The sequence below is a fragment of the Loxodonta africana genome, chromosome 10 (genome assembly GCF_030014295.1).
Source record: "Loxodonta africana isolate mLoxAfr1 chromosome 10, mLoxAfr1.hap2, whole genome shotgun sequence".
In the NCBI taxonomy this organism is placed as follows: domain Eukaryota; kingdom Metazoa; phylum Chordata; class Mammalia; order Proboscidea; family Elephantidae; genus Loxodonta; species Loxodonta africana.
In genome coordinates this window covers 69,831,606-69,852,696 of record NC_087351.1, presented here as the reverse complement: position 1 = coordinate 69,852,696, position 21,091 = coordinate 69,831,606, and the positions used below count along the sequence as shown (strand labels likewise).

The window sequence follows — 21,091 nt, the reverse complement described above, 5'->3', positions numbered from 1 at the left end:
TTTTCCTTTTAGTTCCTTCTGACGGTTTGGTTCCTCCCATCCTTCTGCCTTTCCTAGCCCCTAAAGCAGGTGTGGGAGGAAACTGGTTTCTTTATGAACTCTCCTCCCAGCCACAATCATCTCAGATTTTCTCCTCTCTCAAGTCCCTGTGCTGGGATTTGTGTGTCTAAATGAACACCCTTAACACATTGTGAAGTTTAATATGTTTAAACCTAATTCATCTTAAAACAAACAAACAAAAGCCTTGGTATACACCTTCCATTTTAAGGACCCACACACAAAGTGGAAGATGCATGGAGGTGGAATAGTGTGAGGAGTTCTTTTGGTAGACTCTGAAGTCGACTTATGTTTTTGTTTTTCCTAAGCTTTAGAAATGTGAAACCAGGTAGGGATGTCTTAAACTGGCTGTGAGTGGAAGGTGGACATAGTGACCTCTAAACTTATGAGCTGATGACCCCCCGGGACACACACCCACACACACCCACACACACACACACCCACACCCACACCCACACCCACACACACACACACACACATCCCTTTGTTTCTGAGGTGAAACTCTGAAGATTATTCAGGAGGCTTTGACTGCAAACTTTGAATAGAGGAATCATTCCCACTGTTCAACAACCCTAGCCTGGTCTCTTGCCAAAGTAGAACAGCAACATCCGATGGGAGGGTATTCACCGTGGACACACAGCTTCAAAGGCTTTCTGGATTCAGATGAAAAGTCTCTAGACTGTAACTAAAAACTCCACCCTTCCAGATATTTACAGTTGGAAGCCTTCCCTCCTGATGTTTTCAGGTAATAAAGGAGAAAATCATGTCTCCTCAGGGCATTTGAAATTGTCAAAATAAACATGCCCTGGGCAGCTGCATCAACCAAATCTTTGATGCTTTCCCCAGGAGGATGTAGGGTTGGGACATGAACTGTTTGACTTGGGGGACAGAACTCTTAAAGTCTTTGTATCCACAAAACCACTCCACATACCACCTCCCGGGGCCTCATTTTCATTTCTCAAATGAAGACTGTCTGTCATCTAGGCAAGTTTTGAGAACCGATTAACACCTAACAAGGCTTGCAGGTCAACAGGCAGAAGTCGATGTAGCCTATATGCGTGGATGAAACCCCAGGGCGCCCTACAGGTGTAATCGCCCCAAGTGACACTGTTCACCTCTCCCATTAACCCCCCTCAATTCCACCTGGGTCTCTCTCATCCCCAAACCACCTCCCCGATCCCCTGGCCACAGTCTCACCTTCGCCTCTCCTCCCACCGCCCTGGGCCAAGCATCCCCTTCTCTCTGGCAGGGTAGGGGGTGTCTACTCTTCGGGGAAGGGATGCGCAAGGGTTAATGATGAGAGTAAGCGGCAAGGTGGGTCGTCCATACCACTCCTGGCCACGGTGGGCGTCGGGGGTGAGGGGGCGCTGTGCGGGCAGCAGTGCGCCGGTTGGCGGGCGGGAGAGCTGCCAGGCTGACGGAGAGGCCGGCCCGAGTGGGGGCCGCTCCGCCGCCGCCGCCGCCACCGCCGCTGTGATGCGGCGCCGGTGCTGCGCCGGGCGGTGGAGTCAGAGCCCGGGCGCGGGAGCACGAGCTGCAACATCGGCACCAGTGGCGGCGGCGGCAGCACCTGCACCAGCTCCCGGGCCCGGCGCTGCGCTCTCCTCCGCACGGCTCCCGGGGCCGCCGCCCCGCGCTCTCTATGGATGTCAAAGCAGCCCCCAATGGGGTGGCCACCATCGAAGACCGTATCCTGCGGATTACCGGCTACTATGGCTATTACCCGGGGTACTCAAGCCAGAAAAGTAAGACGCCCCGGGGCTGCCCTGCGCTAGGCGCGGGAGGGAGGTGGGCGCGCAGGGGCGTCGCGGGGATGCGGGATGGCGCTTCGTCCGGACACCTGCAGCCCTGTCCGCGCCACCAACACCATCCTCCCCCCAGTGGGGCCACTGGGCAGAAAAGTATGTCCGCTGTCTTCAGTGCTAAACCGTGTGAGGGAGAGAGGGTAGGGGGCCCCCGGCCGTTTGTGCCAAGGAGTTTGGAAACCGTCGCAGCCGCGGGGGCGGAGGCGCGGAGGCGACCGGGTGAGCTTTCCTGACAGCCGACGGCTGGCTCACCTCACCCTTATTTACCCCCCGAGGCGGCTAACATGGTTGTCACTTAGTAGAAAGTGAGGCTTTGGGGCTGCACTCCCCAAAAGCCCCTACTGGGTGCCAGGCTGCGGGCTGGGCGCTGGGTACGCAGGCTGGAGAGGCTTCAGGGTGAGACTGACTGGGTAGACCGACCCAGACGTTCCAGGGTGAGACCGACTGGGTAGACCGACCCAGATGTGGGTCCTGGCGCTGACTGGGTCGGCTTTGAGCCAGGCTGGGTCTGCATGTTAGCTTGGGGCTGCTGAGACGTTGCCAGCGCGGGAATTAACTCCTGACAAAACGTCTTTAGAGGGTTCTCCACTCTGGGCAGAAGAAGAACCTGCTCAGGTCTCCGAATCCGAGAGGTTGGAGCCAGGGCCCCGTGCAAACGACTAGGGGTTGGGAGTGTGAAAGGGGGAGGTGCGACAGGGCCACCCGCCTCTGCCGCCCGCCGCCCGCTGCACGTCGCGGCCACCTCGGAGCCCGATGACTTCGTCGAGTACCGGCTTTCTTTCCGCTAAGTGAGGTCTTGTGGCGAGGATGGTTCCACTTTTCTGGAGCAGTTTTGAGGGGAGGGCGAAGCGATGCATTCTACACGCAGTCCCATTACTGCCAACACACAAACCAACTGGATGTATTTGCTGGGATTAGTTTCTGCAGCGACCGAAGTGAAGCTCGCTTCTCTCTGAATTGGGGGAGTAGCTGCGACTTAATTTCCATGCAGGTGGGATTTCGGGTTTCTGTATCAACGCATTTCTGTGTCAATAGATGGAGCTTAATTGATGTTTTTTGCTGTTATTTATAACCAGAAGCTCAGAAAGCTCCTAGATGCATTTCTCATTGGTATTTTTTTCTGTGACGTTTTGCGGGTGCGGTAAACGGTACAGTTTTTCCAAAGCAGGGGACTTATACAAACCCCAACACATAGATGAGAAAACACTTTTTTTTTTTCCCACCTAACATTCTCCCCCACCATGCTTTTTCTACGGAATAATAATTCAAGAACTTTGTTCCATGGGCCATGCTCCCACAGATATTTTCTAGTTTGATATTTTATTTGGTTTCAGGAAAGGCCTGTCTGATTTGGATGGTTTCTGTCTAGCTGTTTTTAGCATTAGGAGCTTACATTATTCGTTTTTCATACAAAAGTAATTATATAGTATTAGAATTTTCTGGAAAGAAAATAACACACTGTGTAATGCTATTTGGAGTCTTTGTAATATAGGCTCAAAAACTTTCTTTTTTTTTCTGTTGGCAAAGGGTTTTTTTTTTTTTTTTTTAACCCTAGAAACTTAAATGAATGCACTCTGATACCTGCTGGAGATTACCTGAATTTTACCGTTAATATTTTAATTAGGAACTGTGAGATTTTGGTTGCTTAGAGAATGTAGAAGCTGTTTGGGAAATTATAGGACTCGGTATTTTATTATTATGATTTATATAACAATGGAACTTTGATTAATGAATAATAGACCAAAAAATAGTGGAAAAGTGACATTTTAGATAAGGACATGTTCATATTACATTTTTGGACTCACTCAAATAGCTGCACGTGTTTCATTTGCAAGACAATAACAAAACAAAAGGAGGGAAGAGTGCTGGGCAAGGCAGTAACAGGAAGTGAAAAATCTGGCAGGGTTGTTCGTGATGGGCTCTTACCTAACTTCAGGCCACAGAGTTCAAACACTGAAAGCAAAGAACCCCAGAAGAACTGAGAGAATTGCGTGAACCAGTAAACAAACACATTGAAGCAAACCAGTACAATATGATCAACTGATTTAGCAGCTACCAGGAATGAGCAACAGCTTGGGGAAGTCTGGGGAAGTCTTATCAAGGAAAAAGCACTGAAGTTGAGCTACACTGAGGAATATATAATATGTGAAAGCAAGGTGACATTCCCATTTTCTGACTTGTCATGTGTGAGGCCTTATGGATGGGATGATCTCTTGAAATTTATGCCGTTTACCTTAGTGAAGGTAGGTGGAGACTCGCTCCTGAGAGAATGCATTTATGGTCAACATTGTGTTAATGATCCTGCTTTCATGTTTGCTGAGGAATCAGGAAGATGAGGACCTTGTCCAGAGCAAATTCTAGTAGTCAGGCTGGTACGAGGAAGAAATGTAATAGGATCCTGAGAAACGAAGGGACTTTTATGAGCCACTTGTTTTATTTGTCCTCTTCAATTTAATGAACATTTATTGAGCACCAATATATACCAGGAAGCATGGTACAAAGACAATTAAGGCAGAGTACCTAGCCACAAGTTGCTTAGGTGTAGTAGGGGAAATAGATTCATACATTCAACAAGTGTTAACTGAGTACCTTCTATGTACCAGGCATACATCAGTGAACGAAAGAAAGCAAAATCTTTTCCTTTATAGAGCTTAAGTTACAGTGCGGGAAGCAGACAATAAGCAATAAACAAACAAATAAGTAAATTACGTAGTATATTTCAAGGTGATAAATGCTTTTTGAGAATTACAACAGGATAAAAAGGATAGAAAATTCCAAGAAGGAGCAGGGATTGTAGCAATTTTAAATAGGGTGCCCAATATAGGTGTCACTGAGAAGGTGATAGTTGAGCAAAGACCTGGAGGATGTAAGGGAGTTAGCCAAGTAGACATAGGGAGGAAGATGTTCCAGGCAGATGGAACAGCCAGTGTAAGGCTCTGAGGTGTAAAGTACCTGGCATGCTAGAGAAACATAAAGGGGACCTGCATAGATGAAGTGGAATGAACAATTGGAAGAGTAGTTGGAGATGAGGTCAGTGAGGGTACCGGGGCCAGGTCAAGTAGGGCCTTAGGCCATTGTAAGTCATTTGGCTTGGAGTCTGTATGAAATGAGGAAACTGTAGAGTTTTGACAGAGGAACTATGTGACTTAATTTACCTTTCAGAAGGATCAGCCTGACTGCCGTGTTGTGGCAAGTGTGGAAGCAGAGAGACTAGTCAGGATGTTATCACAAAATATAGGTGAGAGATGATGGTAGATTGAACCAGGAAGACCCCTGGTAGCAGTAGAAGTGTTGAGAGGTGGTCAGATTCTGGATATATCTGAAGTTAGAGCCAATAGGATTTCTTGGTGGATTGGATATGCTATCTACAGAAAAGAGAAGAATGAAAAAAGATCCCACTTTGGTGAAAGGACAGACAATACACAGTATAGGAAAAGTCAGTACAATTTGGCCAAGACAAAGCCATAGAAGCTTCCTAGACACACTGAAACACCTTGAGGGACCAAGCTGCTGGGGCTGAGGGCTAGGGACCATGGTCTCAGGGGACATTGAGGTCAATTGGCATAACATAGTTCATTAAGAAAATGTTCTATATCCTACTTTGTTGAGCAGCGTCTGGGATCTTAAAAGCTTGTGAACAGCCATCTAAAATACATTTATTGGTCTCATCGCATTTGGAGCAAAGGAGAATGAAGAAAACCAACAAGGGCAAGATTAGTTCAAAGGACTAATGGACCACAACTACCACAATCGCCACTAGACTGAGCCCAGAGCTAGAAGGTGCCCGGCTACCACCACCAACTGCTCTGACAGGGATCACAACAGAGGGTTCCAGACAGAGCGGGAGAGAAATGTAGAAAAAAATTCAAATTCACAAAAAAAACCAAACTTATTGGTCTGACAGAGACTGTAGGGACCCCTCAGAATAGAGCACCCTGCTAACTAAGAACTGAAGCCATTCCCGAAGTCCACCTTTCAGCCAAAGATTAGAAAGGCCTATAAAACAAACAGTAACACACATAAGGAATGTGCCTTTTAGTTCAATCAAGTATAGGAGACCAAATGGTCAACACTTGCCTAAAAGCAAAGATGAGAAGGCAAAAAGGGACAGTAAACCTGGATGAATGGACACGGGGAACCTGGGGTGTAAAGGGAAAGGGAGAGAGTGCTGACACACATTGCAGGGATTGCAACCAATGTCACAAAACAATTCGTGTATAAATTTTTGAATGAGAAGCTCATTTATGCTGTAAACTTTCACCTGAAACATAATTAAAAAAAAAAAAGATCACATGAAATTAAAAAAAAAAAAAATGATCCCGGTTTTTCTGGTTTGAGCAAGTTGGAGTTGCCATTTACTGAATTATGGAAGGCTTTAAGATAGAGAAGATTCGGGGTATTGGGGATAAAGAGTGTAGTTTTGGAAATGGTAAATGTAATTGGAGACGTAGAGTAAGTCTGGTATTTAGAGGATAAGTTCAATTGGAGATTATAAGTAGGGGCTTGTCAGCATTCAGATGGTATTTAAAGCATTAAGACTGGAAGAGATCTTCAAGAAGTGAATGCATATAGAGAAGAGGAGAAAAAGACTGAACCATGGGATACTCTGATAGTAAGTGATTGGGGAGAAGAGGAGAAACCATTAAAGGGGCCAAGAAGGAGTTCCCAGGGAGGTAGGAGGAAAACCAGGAGTATGAAATACTGTGGAAGCCATGAAGAAGGTTTCAAGGATGGGAAAGCAATCAACCTAGTCCAACACTGCTGAACAGTCAAGTAAGATGACTTTTTTTAAAAAAGTTTTTATTGTGCTTTAAGTAAAAGTTTACAAACCAAGTAAATCTCTCATACAAAAATTTATATACACCTTGCTATATACTCCTAATTGCTCTCCCCTAATGAGGCAGCACAATCCTTCTTTCCACTCTCTATTTTCATGTGCTTTCGGCCAGCTTCTGAACGGCTCTAACCCTTTCATCTCCCCTCCAGACAGGAGCTGCCCACATAGTCTCATGTGTCTACATGATCCAAGAAGCTCACTCCTCACCAATATGATTTTCTATCCTATAGTCCAGTCCAATCCCTGTCTGAAGAGTTGGCTTTGGGAATGGTTCTTGTCTTGAGATAATAGAAGGTCTGGGGACCATGACCTTCAGGGTCCTTCAGGGTCATGACCTCTGTCAGACCGTTAAGTCTTGTCTTTTTATGAGAATTTGAGGGCTGCATTTTTTTTTATCCCACTGCTCTCTTGCTCCCTTAGGGGTTCTCTATTGTGTTCCCTGTCAGGGCAGTCATCGGTTGTAGCCGGGCAACATCTAGTTCTTCTGGTCTTAGGCTGATGTAGTCTCTGGTTTATTTGGCCCTTTCTGTCTCTTGGGCTCATAATTACCTTGTGTCTTTGGTGTTCTTCATTTTCCTTTGCTCCAGGTGGGTTGAGACCAATTGATGCATCTTAGATGGCTGCTTGCTAGCAGAATGTTTTCTTAATAGATTATATTATGCCAGTTGACCTAGATATCCCCTGAAACCATGGTCCCCAAATCCCTGTCCCTGCTATGCTGGTCTTCAAAGCATTCAGTTTATTCAGGAAACTTCTTTGCTTTTGGTTTAGTCCAGTTGTGCTGACCTCTCCTGTATTGTGTGTTGTCTTCCCCTTCACCTAAAATAGTTCTTGTCTACTATCTAATTACTGAATACACCTCTCCCTTTCTGCCTCCCCCCCGTAACCATCAAAGAATATTTTCTTCTCTTTTTAAACTATTTCTCAAGTTCTTATATAATAGTGGTCTCATACAATATTTGTCCTTTTGCAACTGACTAATTTCACTCAGCGTAATGACTTCCAGATTCCTCCATGTTATGAAATGTTTCACGGACTCATCATTGTTCTTTATTGATGCATCGTATTCCATTGTATGACTTTACCATAATTTACTTATCCATTCATCTGTTGAGGGCACCTTAGTTGCTTCCATCTTTTTGCTATTGTAAACAGTGCTGCAGTGAACATGGGTGTGCATATATCTGTGTGAAGGCTCTTATTTCTCTAGGATATATTTTGGGGCTGGGTATATTCCAAGGAGTATATTGCTGGATTGCATGACAGTTCTATTTCTACCTTTTTAAGAAAGCGCCAAACTGATTTCCAAAGTAGTTGTAGCATTTTACATTCCCACCAGCAGCGTATAAGTGTTCGAGTCTCTCCGCAACCTCGCCAACATTTATTACTTTGTGTTTTTTGGATTAATGCCAGCCTTGTGGGAATGAGATGGAATCTCATTGTACTTTTGATTTGCATTTCTCTAATGGCTAATGAGCGTGAGCATTTTCTCATGTATCTATTAGCTACCCGAATGTCTTTTTTAGTGAAGTGCCTGTTCATATCCTTTGCCCTTTTTTAAATTACGTTGTCTTTTTGTAGTTGAGTTTTTGCAGTGTCATGTAGATTTTAGGGCTCAGCATCTGATCTGATCAGCGTCTGGTTGGAAATGTCATAGCTAAAAACTTTTTTCCAGTATGTAGGTAATCTTTTTACTCTTTTGGTGAAGTCTTTGATAAGCATAGGTGTTTGATTTTTAGGAGCTCCCAGTTATCTAGTTTCTCTTCTGGTGTTTGTGTATTTTTAGTAATGTTTCGTATACTGTTTATGCCATGTATAGGGCTCCTAGTGTTGTCCCTATTTTTTCTTCCATGATCTTTATCGTTTTAGATTTTATATTTAGGTCTTTGATCCGTTTTGAGTTAGTTTTTGTGCATGATATGACGTATGGGTCTTGTTTCATTTCTTTACGGATGGATATCCAGTTATCCCAGCACTGTTTGTTAAACTGACTGTCTTTTCCCCATTTAACTGACTTTGGGCCTTTGTCAAATATCAGCTGCTCATATGTGGATGGATTTATGTCTGGATTCTCAATTGTATTCCATTGGTCTCTGTATCTGTTGTTGTACCAGTACCAGCCTGTTTTGACTACTCTGGCAGTATAATAGGTTCTAAAATCAGGTAGTCTGAGGCCTCCCACTTTGTTCTTCTTTTTCAGTAATGCTTTACTTATCTGGGGCCTCTTTCCATATAAAGTTAGTGATTTGTTTCTCCATCTCTTTAAAAAATGTCGTTGGAATTTGGATCGGAATTTCATTGTATCTATAGATTGCTTTTGGTAGAATAGACACTTTTACAGTGTTAAGCCTTCCTATCCATGAGCAAGGTGTGTTTTTCCACTTATGTTGCTCTCTTGGTTTCTTGCAGCAGTGTCTTGTATTTTTTTTGTGTAGGTCTTTTACATCTCTTGTAAGATTTATTCCTAAGTATTTTATCTTCTTGGGAACTACTATAAATGGTATTGATTTGGTGATTTCCTCTTCGATGTTCTTTTTGTTGGTGTAGAGAAATTGAACTGATTTTTGTATGTTTATCTTGTATCCTGATACTCTGCTGAACTCTTCTATTAGTTTCAGTAGTTTTCTTGAGGATTCTTTAGGGTTTTCTGTGTATAAGATCATGTCATCTGCAAATAAAGATACTTTGACTTCTTCCTTACCGATCTGGATGCCCTTTATTTCTTTATCTAGCCTAATTGCTCTGACAGAGGCCTCCAGCAGAATGTTGAATAAGAGTGGTGACAAAAGCATCCTTGTCTGGTTCCTGATCTCAAGGGGAATGCTTTCAGACTCTGTTCATTTAGGATGATGCTGGCTGTTGGCTTTGTATAAATGCCCTTCATTATGTTGAGGAATTTTCATTCTATTCCTATTTTGCTGAGAGTTTTTATCGTGAATGTATGTTGAACTTTGTCAAATGCCTTTTCTGCATCAATTGATTGGATCATGTGGTTCTTGTCTTTTGTTTTATTTATATGATGGATTGATTACATTAATTGTTTTTCTAATGTTGAGCCATTCCTGCATACCTGGTATGGATTCCACTTGGTCATGGTGAATTATTTTTTTGATATGTTGTTGAATTCTGTTGGCTAGAATTTTGTTGAGGATTTTTGTATCTAAGTTCATGAGGGATATAGGTCTGTAACTTTCTTTTTTTGTGGTGTCATTACCTGGTTTTGGTATCAGGGACATACTGGCTTCATAGAATGAGTTTGGGAGAATTCCATCCTTTTCTATGATCTGAAGTGCCTTTAGTAGTAGTGGTGTTAACTCTTCTCTGAAAGTTTGGTAGAACTGTGCAGTGAAGCCATCCAGCCAGGGCTTTAAAAAAATTTTTTTTTAAATAATTTTTATTGTGCTTTAAGTGAAAGTTTACAAATCAAGTCAGTCTCTCACATATAAGCTTATAAATACCTTACTACATTTTTTGTTTATTTTATACCTTACTACATACTCCCATTTACTCTCCCCCAGTAAGTCAGCCCGCTCCCTTCTTCCAGTCTCTCCTTTTGTGACTGTTTTGCCAGTTTCTAACCCTCTCTACCCTCCCAACTCCACTCCAGACAGGAGATGCCAACGCAGTCTCAAGTGTCTTCCTGATACAAGTACCTCACTCTTCATCAGCGTCTCTCTCCAACCCATTGTCTAGTCCCTTCCATGTCGGATGAGTCGTCTTTGGGAATGGTTCCTGTCCTGGGCCAACAGAAGGTTTGGGGACCATGACCGCTGGGATTCTTCTAGTCTCAGTCAGACCATTAAGTCCGGTCTTTTTATGAGAATTTGGGGTCTGCATCACACTGTTCTGCTCCCTCAGAGGTTCTTTGTTGTGCTCCCTGTCAGGGCAGTCATTGGTTGTGGCCAAGCACCATCTGGTTCTTCTGGTCTCAGGATGATGTAAGTCTCTACCTCATGTGGCCCTTTCTGTCTCCTGGGCTCATAGTTATCGTGTGACCTTGGTGTTCTTCATTCTCCTTTGATCCAGGTGGGTTGAGACCAATTGATGCATCTTAGATGGCCGCTTGTTAGCATTTAAGACCCCAGACTCCACACTTCAAAGTGGGATGCAGAATGTTTTCATAAAGAATTTATTTTGCCAATTGACTTAGAAGTCCCCTTAAACCATAGTCCCCAAACCCCTGCCCTTGCTCCGCTGACCTTTGAAGCATTCAGTTTATCCCAGAAACTTCTTTGCTTTTGGTCCAGTCCAGTTGAGCTGACCTTCCTTGTGTTGAGTATTGTCCTTCCCTTCACCTAAAGTAGTTCTTATCTACTAGCTAATCAGTAAATAACCCTCTCCCACCCTCCCTCCCTCCCCCACCCTCCCTCCCTCCCCCCTCTCGTAACCACAAAAGAATGTGTTCTTCTCAGTTTATACTATTTCTCAAGATCTTATAATAGTGGTCTTATACAATATTTGTCCTTTTGCATCTGACTAATTTCACTCAGCATAATGCCTTCCAGGTTCCTCCATGTTATGAAATGTTTCACAGATTCCTCACTGTTCTTTATCGATGCGAAGTATTCCATTGTGTGAATATACCATAATTTATTTAACCATTCATCTGTTGATGGACATCTTGGTTGCTTCCAGCTTTTTGCTGCTGTAAACAGTGCTGCAGTAAACATGGGTGTGCACATATCTGTTCGTGTAAAGGCTCTTATTTCTCTAGGGTATATTCTGAGGAGTGGGATTTCTGGGTTGTATGGTAGTTCTATTTCTAACTGTTTAAGAAAATGCCAGATAGCTTTCCAAAGTGGTTGTACCATTTTACATTCCCACCAGAAGTGTATAAGAGTTCCAATCTCTCCACAGCCTCTCCAACATTTATTATTTCGTGATTTTGGATTAATGCCAGCCTCGTTGGAGTGAGATGGAATCTCATCGCAGTTTCAATTTGCATTTCTCCAATGGCTAATGATCGAGAGCATTTTCTCATGTATCTGTTAGCTGCCTGAATATCTTCTTTAGTGAAGTGCATGTTCATATCCTTTGCCCACTTCTTGATTGGGTTGTTTGTCTTTTTGTGGTTGAGTTTTAACAAAATCCTGTATATTTTAGAGATCAGGCACTGGTCGGAGATGTCATAGCTGAAAATTCTTTCCCAGTCTGTAGGTGGTCTTTTTACTCTTTTGGTGAAGTCTTTAGATGAGCATAGGTGTTTGATTTTTAGGAGCTCCCAGTTATCTGGTTTCTCTTCATCATTTTTGGTAATGTTTTGTATTCTGTTTATGCCTTGTATTAGGGCTCCTAAGGTTGTCCCTATTTTTTCTTCCATGATCTTTATCGTTTTAGTCTTTATGTTTAGGTCTTTGATCCACTTGGAGTTAGTTTTTGTGCATGGTGTGAGGTATGAGTCCTGTTTCATTTTTTTGCAAATGAATATCCAGTTATGCCAGCACCATTTGTTAAAAAGACTATCTTTTCCCCAATTAACTGACACTGGTCCTTTGTCAAATATCAGCTGCTCATATATGGATGGATTTATATCTGGGTTCTCAATTCTGTTCCACTGGTCTATGTGCCTGTTGTTGTACCAGTACCAGGCTGTTTTGACTACTGTGGCTGTATAATAGGTCCTAAAATCAGGTAGAGTGAGACCTCCCACTTTCTTCTTCTTTTTCAGTAATGCTTTGCTTATCCAGGGCGTCTTTCCCTTCCATATGAAGTTGGTGATTTGTTTCTCCATCACATTAAAAAATGTTATTGAAATTTGGATCGGAAGTGCATTGTATGTATAGATGGCTTTTGGTAGAATAGACATTTTTACTATGTTAAGTCTTCCTATCCATGAGCAAGGTATGTTTTTCCACTTATGTAGGTCCCTCTTAGTTTCTTGCACTAGTACTTTGTAGTTTTCTTTGTGTAGGTCTTTTACGTCTTTGGTAAGATTTATTCCTAAGTATTTTGTCTTCTTGGGGGCTACTGTGAATGGTATTGATTTGGTGATTTCCTCTTCAATGTTCTTTTTGTCGATGTAGAGGAATCCAAGTGATTTTTGTATGTTTATCTTATAACCTGAGACTCTGCCAAACTCTTCTATTAGTTTCAGTAGTTTTCTGGAGGATTCCTTAGGGTTTTCTGTGTATAAGATCATGTTATCTGCAAAGAGAGATAATTTTACTTCTTGCTTGCCAATCCAAATGCCCTTTACTTCTTTGTCTAGCCTAATTGCTCTGGCTAGGACCTCTAGCACAATGTTGAATGAGAGCGGTGATAAAGGGCATCCTTGTCTGGTTCTCGTTCTCAAGGGAAATGCTTTCAGGCTCTCTCCATTTAGAATGATGTTGGCTGTTGGCTTTGTATAGATGCCCTTTATTATGTTGAGGAATTTTCCTTCAATTCCTATTTTGCTGAGAGTTTTTATCATGAATGGTGTCGGACTTTGTCAAAAGCCTTTTCTGCATCAATTGATAAGATCATATGGTTTTTGTCTTTTGTTTTATTTATATGGTGGATTACATTAATGGTTTTTCTCATATTAAACCAGCCTTGCATACCTGGTATAAATCTTTGGTTTTGGTAAGTGTGATGATAATATGTCTTGGTGATTTTCTTTTTGGATCAATCTTATATGGGGTTCGGTGAGCATCTTGGATAGGTATCCTTTCGTCTTTCATGATGTCAGGGAAGTTTTCTGCCAACAGATCTTCAACTATTCTCTCTGTATTTTCTGTTGTCCCACCCTATTCTGGAACTCCAATCACACCCGAGTTATTCTTCTTGATAGAGTCCCACATGATTCTTAGGGTTTCTTCATTTTTTTTAATTCTTTTATTTGATTTTTCTTCAACTATATTAATTGCCTTATCCTCCACCTCCCCCACTCTGCATTCCAATTGCTCAATTCTGCTCCTCTGACTTCCTATCGAGTTGTCTAACTCTGTCATTTTACTGTTAATCTTTTGGATTTCTGAATGGTGTCTCTCTATGGATTCTTGCAGCTTATTAATTTTTCCACTATGTTCTTGAATAATCGTTTTGATTTCTTCAACTGCTTTATCAGTGTGTTCCTTAGCTTTTTCTGTAGATTGCCTTATTTCATTTATGAGGTCACCCCTGATGTCTTGAAGCATTCTGTAAATTAGTTTTTTATATTCTGCATCTGGCAATTCCAGGATTGTATCTTCATTTGGGAAATATTTTGATTCTTTAATTTGGGGAGTTGTAGAAGGAATCATGGTCTGCTTCTTTATGTGGTTTGATATTGACTGCTGTCTCCAGGCCATCTATAAGATATTGTAATGATTTATTTTATATGTACTCACTGAGTCTTATCTTGTTCTGTTTTCTTTCAGTATACGTAGATGGGCTACTAGATTGTGCTGTCTTGATTGTTGTAGCCTTTGAATCACTTATGTCCTATTACCAGGTGGTTTGGGCTGTTACCAGATATATAAGCCTAAAGGTGCATTCACTTTTCTTGAGTAAAATCTGATTTTGGGTTACCAAGTGTGTGGTGTAGACTGTCACCTATTCATTTAGAGGAGTAGTGGTGACAGTTGTGTGCACTAGATTCTAGTAGCAGCAGGGGGTCACACTCCAGGGGGGCAGGATGCTGACAGGCTTCCCCCAAGTGCCAGTGAGGTAGGTGTGTCTCTATTCCTAAAGCACTTTGGTGGGTGGGGTCTGCAGCTGTAGCTTAGGCACCCAATGCATGTACCTCTACAGATTGGTAGGTGTCACTGTCCTCAGACTCCTATGGCAGGAGGCTAGGTGGTTTGGGTGGAGCTTCAGCCCTCAGTTCCCTGTTGTGGGTCAGTGAGGGCTCTGTGGAGTACGCAGAGATATCAGACCTGGAGAACTTGTCTTTCCAGTAATCTGCTAAAACAATTACAGTCAGATCACTATCAGAATTGCCTTTGCATTATAATAGCCACCTTGTTCCCTGGAGGGATGAATGCCCAAGACCGTGGGTCTCATATGCTTGGCTGGAGCTGGTTCTGTATTTTTCGTCCAATTTCTGGAAGTCAGGGAAGGATTTTTGGTCCCTGGGTTTTTTGTAGCTGCTTCTCTGAGGTCAGGAGAATGGTTTAGGAAAAGACAAAAACAAAACAAACAAAAAAAACCCACAGAGCACTTCACTCTCTGGCCCAGGAAATTTCAATGTTAATGAAGCCGCCTGGGAAGGGGAGGGATCAGATAGATAGGAGAGAGTAGCACCCAGGAATATAGACAAAGTTACTTACCTTGCTTGGTGATGACTTTTTTATCTGAGATTCCCGAGGGGCGCATAGCCTGTGTGCGTTGGCTGGGTCGAGATTACCCCCGAGGGTCAGGCCCGCGTCCTGTGCTTGTGCTGTCTCAGACGCCGTGGTCAGTTCCTCCGCTCCCAATCCAAAGCCCAGCACCAAGGTTCCCCAGCTGGGACGCTGTACTCCAGGCTCCCAAACCAGTCGCTGCATCCTGATGACTTCTCCTCCTGTCAGCCGCGTCACTGCACTGCCTGGGTGCACTGGTTGGGCTTCCCCCAAGGTCACTTCTGGGGGCTAGGGCTGCATCCCGTGTTCACACCGTTTCAGGAAGCCCTGCTCAGCAACCCTGCGCCCAACCCAAAGCCCGGCACCAAGGTTTTCTGACTGGGACGCTGGCTCCAGGCTCCGAAAACAGTTGCTGCTTCCCGTGGTTGCTCATTCTCTTGTTAGCCGTGTCAGTGTGCAGCCTGCTTGTGCTGGCCGAGTCTCTGTCACTCAGGTCAACTCTTTAGATCTGTGTTCGATGGTCAGTGTTCATAGATTGTCATGTGTGTGATTGATTCACTTGTTTTTCCAAGTCTTTGTTGCAAGAGGGATCTGAGATAGCTTCTACCTAGTCAGCCATCTTGGCCCTGCCTCTCCAGGGCTTTTTTTTGTTGGGAGTTTTTTTAATTACCTTTTCAATCTCTTCATTTGTTATGGGTTTATTTAGTTACTCTATCTCTGTTAGTTTAGGTAGGTTTGCATTTCTAGAAATTTGTCCATTTCTTCTAGGTTTTCAAATTAGTTAGAGTACAATTTTTTGTAGTAATCTGATATGAGTCTTTTAATTTCATTTGAATCTGTTGTGATATCAGCCATCTCATTTCTTATTTGGGTTATTCGCTTCCTCTCCTGTTTTTCTTTTGTCAGTTTGACCAATGGTTTATCAATTTTGTTAATTTTTTCAAAGAACCAGCTTTTGATCTTGTTAACTCAATTGTTTTTCTGTTCTCCATTTAATTCTGCTGTAATTTTTATAATTTGCTTTCTCCCGGTACCTGAGTGTTTCTTTTGTTGCTCTTTCTATTTGTTCAAGTTGTAGGGATCATTCTTTGATTTTGGCCCTTTCTTCTTTTTGTATGTGTGCATTTATTGATATAGATTGACCTCTGAGCTGCTTTAGCTTGTCCGAGAGGTTCTGATAGGAAGTATTTTCATTCTCATTGGGTTCTATAAATTTCTTTATTCCATCCTTGATGTCTTCTATAACCCAGCCTTTTTTGAGCAGTGTATTGTTCAGTTTCCAAGTGTTTGATTTCTTTTCCCTGCTTTTTCTGTTATTGATTTCTACTTTTATGGCCTTATGGTCAGAGAAGATGCTTTGTAGTATTTTGAGGTTTTGGATTCTGCTAAGGCTTGTTTTGTGACCTAATATGTGGTCTATTCTAGAGAATGTTCCATATGCACTAGAAAAGAAAGTATACTTGGTTGTTGTTGGGCGGAGTATTCTGTATATGTCTATGAGGTCAAGTTGGTTGATTGTGGCTTTTAGATCCTCCATGGCTTTATTGAGCTTCTTTCTGGATGTTCTGTCCTTCACCAAAAATGGTGTGTTGAAATTTCCTACTATAATTGTGGAGCTGTCTGTCTCTCTTTTCAATGCTGTTAGAGTTTGTTTTATGCATCTTGCAGCCTGTCATTGGGTGCATAGATATTTAATATTGTTATATCCTCCTGGTATATTGTCCCTTTAATCATTATATAGTGTCCTTTCTTATCCTTCTTGGTGGATTTAACTTTAAAGTCTATTTTGTCAGAAATTAATATGGCTACTCCTGCTTTTTTTTGATGGTTGTTTGCTTGATTTACTTTTTTCTATCCTTTGAGTTTTAGTTTGTGTCTCTAAGTCTAAAGTGTGTCTCTTGTAGGCAGCATATAGACGGATCATGGCTTTTTTTAATCCATTCTGCCACTCTCTGTCTCTTTATTGGTGCATTTAGTCCATTTACATTCAGTGTAATTATGGGTAGGTTTGAGATCAGTGCTGTCATTTTGATATCTTTGTTTTTTGTTGACAGTTTCTTTTTCCCACTTAATTTTTTGTGCTGAGTAGTTTATCTTTATATCTTGTCTTTTCCTCTTATTGTTGACTTTGTTTCTACTGAGTCTATTTTTTTCTTGTATTTTATTTTGATGAGTAGGATTGTTAGTCTCCTTTGTGGTTACCTTATTATTTACCCCTATTTTTCTAAGTTTAAACCTAACCTTTATTTCTTTGTATCGCCTTGTCTTCCTCTCCATGTGAAAGATCTATGACTACATTTCTTAGTCCCTCTTTATTGTTTTAATGTTGTCTTCTTTTACATAATAACATCGCTGTTTCCCTGTTTGAGCATTTTTTTATCTTGATCTATTTTTGTGATTTCCCTGTCTGGGCTGACATCTGATTGCTCTGCCCAGTGTTCTAGTCTTGGGTTGATACCTGATATTATTGATTTTGTAACCAAAGAACTCCCTTTAGTATTTCTTGTAGTTTTGGTTTGGTTTTTACGTAATCCCTAACCTTCTGTTTATCTGGAAATGTCCTAATTTCACCTTCATATTTGAGAGACAATTTTGCTGGATATATGATTCTTTTTGGGTTTTTATACGATTCTTGGCTGGCAATTTTTTTCCTTTAATGCTTTATATAAGGCATCCGGTTGCCTTCTTGACTACATGGTTTCTGCTGAGTAGTCTGAGGTTTTTCTTATTGACTCCCCTTTGTAGGTGACTTTTCTTTTATCCCTTGCTGCTCTTAAAATTCTCTCTTTATATTTAATTTTGGCAAGTTTGATTATAATATGTCTTGGTGACTTTCTTTTAAGAGCTTCCTTATGTGGAGTTCGATGAGCATCTTGGGTAGATATCTTCTCATCTTTCATGATATCAGGGATGTTTTCTGCCAAAAAATCTTCAACAATTCTCTGTAGTTTCTGTTATCCATCCCGGTTCTGGTACTCCAGTCACTCTTAGGTTATTTCTCTTGATAGAGTTCCCTTCGTTTTCTAAAATTATTAAATCTGATTTTTCTCCAAATGTATTGGTGCCAAGTGTTTTATCTTCAATCTCACTAATTCTGACTTGACCTGCTCAATTCTGCTCCTCTGACTTTGTATTGAGTTGTCTAATTTTGTAATTTTATTGTTAAACTTCTGATTTTCTGATTGCTTTCTCTCTGTGGATTCTTGCATCTTATTAAATTCTTCATTATATTCTTGAATAACTTTTTAATTTCTTCAACTCATTTGTCTATGTGTTCCTTGGCTTGTTCTACGTATTGCCTGATCTCTTTCCTGATGTCTGGAAGAGTTCTGTATATTAATCTTTTGTATTCTGCCTCTGGTAATTCCAGGAAGCCACCTTTGTCCAGAAGATCCCTTGATACTTTGTTTTGAGAGCTTGTTGAAGTGATCATGATCTGATTCTTTATGTGATTTGATATTGACTGTTGTCTCCTAGCAATCTATAAGTTATTGTATTAGTTTATTTTATGTTTGCTTACTGTATCCTACCTTCTTGCTTTGTTTGTTTTGATATGTCCAAATAGGTTGCTTAAGTGAGCTAGCTTGATTGTTTTCACCTTTGAAGCTCTATCTTCCTGTCACCAAATGGCTAGAGCTGTGATCAGGTATATCAGCCCAGGAGTCCATTCACTTTTCTTGTATGGAGTCAGCTCAGGAGTCCAGGTAGTTGGTCATCAAGTGTGTGGTACAGGCTCTGTCCTTCAGTCTTAGAGGGGCAGGGATGATTGCTGTAGGTACAGGTATTTGGTTGCAGCAGGGGGTCATGCTCTGAAGAAGGCAGGGGGCTGACAACTGTCCCCCGAGTGTCTGTGAGGAAAGCACATCCCTGTTCTCTAGAGCACACAGGTGGGTAGTTTCTGCAGACAGACCATGAGTACCCAAAGCTTTTTGTTGTAAGGACTCGGAGGTAACAATTATCCTTGGACCTCTGTCATGGGTGGCTGGGTGATGTGAGTGGAGCCACCAGTCCTTAGGCCCCTGATTTGGGTAGGTGAGGACCCTGTTTAAAAGGCAAAGTGGTGTCAAACATCGAACACCGACCTCTCCACCGCACAGCTGAAATAGTTGAAGTCTGCCAACAAGGGCCTATTCTCCTGAAATAGGCCCACACAGGTTCATGCTTCGGAAAAAGGTATTCAAAGTCCATGGACCATTTATACCTGGACAGGAGTTGCTTCTGTCCTGAGCTCCCCAGGTTAGTGGAGCTGGCAGATTATCTTTTCCCCCAGTTGTGAATTTATTCCTTTTCCAAGGCTGGGAGAATGGCTCAGGACACTCAGCAGACCCTGTCTCAGGTCCAGGGAAATCAACAGCCACTGAAGCTGTCTTGGAGGATGGAGGCATGGTAAAATATACGCAAGTACTTAGCTTTTGCTGAGAGTGCCATTCTTCTGTGGTTCTGGCGGTGTGAGTAGGTTGTGTAGCTGGCTGTTTCTCCTTGAGAAAACTGTGGCTGAACGCTACCACCAGCTGCTGCAGTCGCTCCTGGGAATGGTGCCTGAGGGTTCCTGGAGATTCAGGTCCAGGAACTCCTCTCTGCTTCTGAACTGCCTCTCCCTCCCCCTGCTGCTTAGTCCACTTTCTAACTTTGCTTTTGATGTCCAGGGTTCCTAGCCTGTCATAATCATTTCACTTGTTTTTTTTGGGGGGGGGGTCTTTGTTGTAAGAGGGATCACTAGAAGTGTCTGACTACTTTGTCATCTTGGCCCCACCTCCCTCTAAGATGAGTACTGATAGCTGAAGATTGAATTTGGCAATTGGGGGTCACAGATGACCTTGACAAGAGAAGGTGAAATGGGAATAAAATGGATCTGAGTGTATATAAGAGAGAATGGGAAGGAATAATTGGAAATAGTGGGCATAGACAACTCTTCAAGGATTTTTGTTCAAAGGGGAACAGAGAAATGAGGGTACTAGGGTCTAGAAAGATTTTTTTTTTTTAAGATGGAAGAAATAACAGAGCATGGTTCCACGTAATGAGAATGATTCAACAGAGAAAGAAAAATTAATGATGTTAGAAAGGATATGAGCAAGGGAGCAATAGGCTTTAGATGATGTTGTTGTTGTTGTTGTTGTTAGGTGCTGTTGAGTCAGTTCCAACTCACAGTGACCTTATGTACAACAGAATGAAACACTGCCTGGCCCTGTGCCATCGTCACAATCATTGTTATGCTAGGCTTTAGATAGAAGCATAGATTATTTATGTGGGCAAAGTATGTAGAAGAAGGTTCTGGAAGATGGATAGCTGAGATGGTAAAAAACTGTTCAAGTTTGCTTCTGGTTACTTTCATTTTCTACAAAGAGGCAGCAAGGTCATTAACTGAGAGTGAGGATGTGTGAAGAGGTGGTAGAGGCTGCAGGAGAGAGAAGGTGTGACGAATTGAAACAAATAGGGAGTGTGAGTGGGCTGGGGTAGTCCATAAGATTGTCTGGCAGCCTTAAGAGCCCATTTGAAGTTTCTGGCCATAAATTTAAAGTGAGATTAGTCAGCAGGTTGTTTTGTTCATCAATACAGTGGAGGCATGGGGCAAGTGAAGAGATGGATTTAGCCAATTAGCATAATAAAATAAGAGAGACAGGGAATTGTGCATGTACGCGAGGAAGGTGTTATAATGACTGATTATGGTATTTAAAGCTGGTAAGTAGAGAAGAGAGGAAATCAAGGTAATTAGGGACAGTGGAAAGGTGGTAGGATCAGTGGAAAGGTGATAGGGTCAATGAATTGGAGGTCCCAATGGGATCAAAGACTAGAGGAAGTTAGCTGGAAAGATAGGAGATGGTGGCCAGAGAAAAGGTTATGTGCTAAAGAAGCTATTCATTTCCATACATTAAGCAAAAGGGTAAATCTGTTTATGTCTTACTGTATTCCATTACCAGTATTTTCACAGTCAGTTTTTTGTGTTTGTATACAGAGGCAGTGTACAGTGTGGTGAATTAAACCTTTGTTGTTGTTGTTGTTAGGTGCCGTCGAGTTGGTTCTGACCCACGGCGACCCTATGTGCAACAGAACAAAAAACTGCTTGGTCCTCATAATCGTTGTTATGCTTGAGCCCATAGTTGCAGCCACTGTGTGTCAGCTCATCTCATTGAGGGTCTTTCTCTTTTTCA

General features: G+C 42.2%; 1 protein-coding gene across 1 annotated transcript in view; it reads left to right on the top strand.

Annotated features, from left to right (window-relative positions):
* The first annotated feature begins 1,699 nt into the window (after positions 1 to 1,699).
* SLC35F4 (solute carrier family 35 member F4) overlaps positions 1,700 to 21,091 on the top strand; it is a 300,028-nt gene continuing 280,636 nt past the window's right edge. Inside the window, exon 1 of the mRNA XM_003408671.3 lies at positions 1,700 to 1,802. Within this exon, the coding sequence (XP_003408719.2) occupies positions 1,700 to 1,802 (103 nt within the window). The remainder of the gene's footprint in view (positions 1,803 to 21,091) is intronic.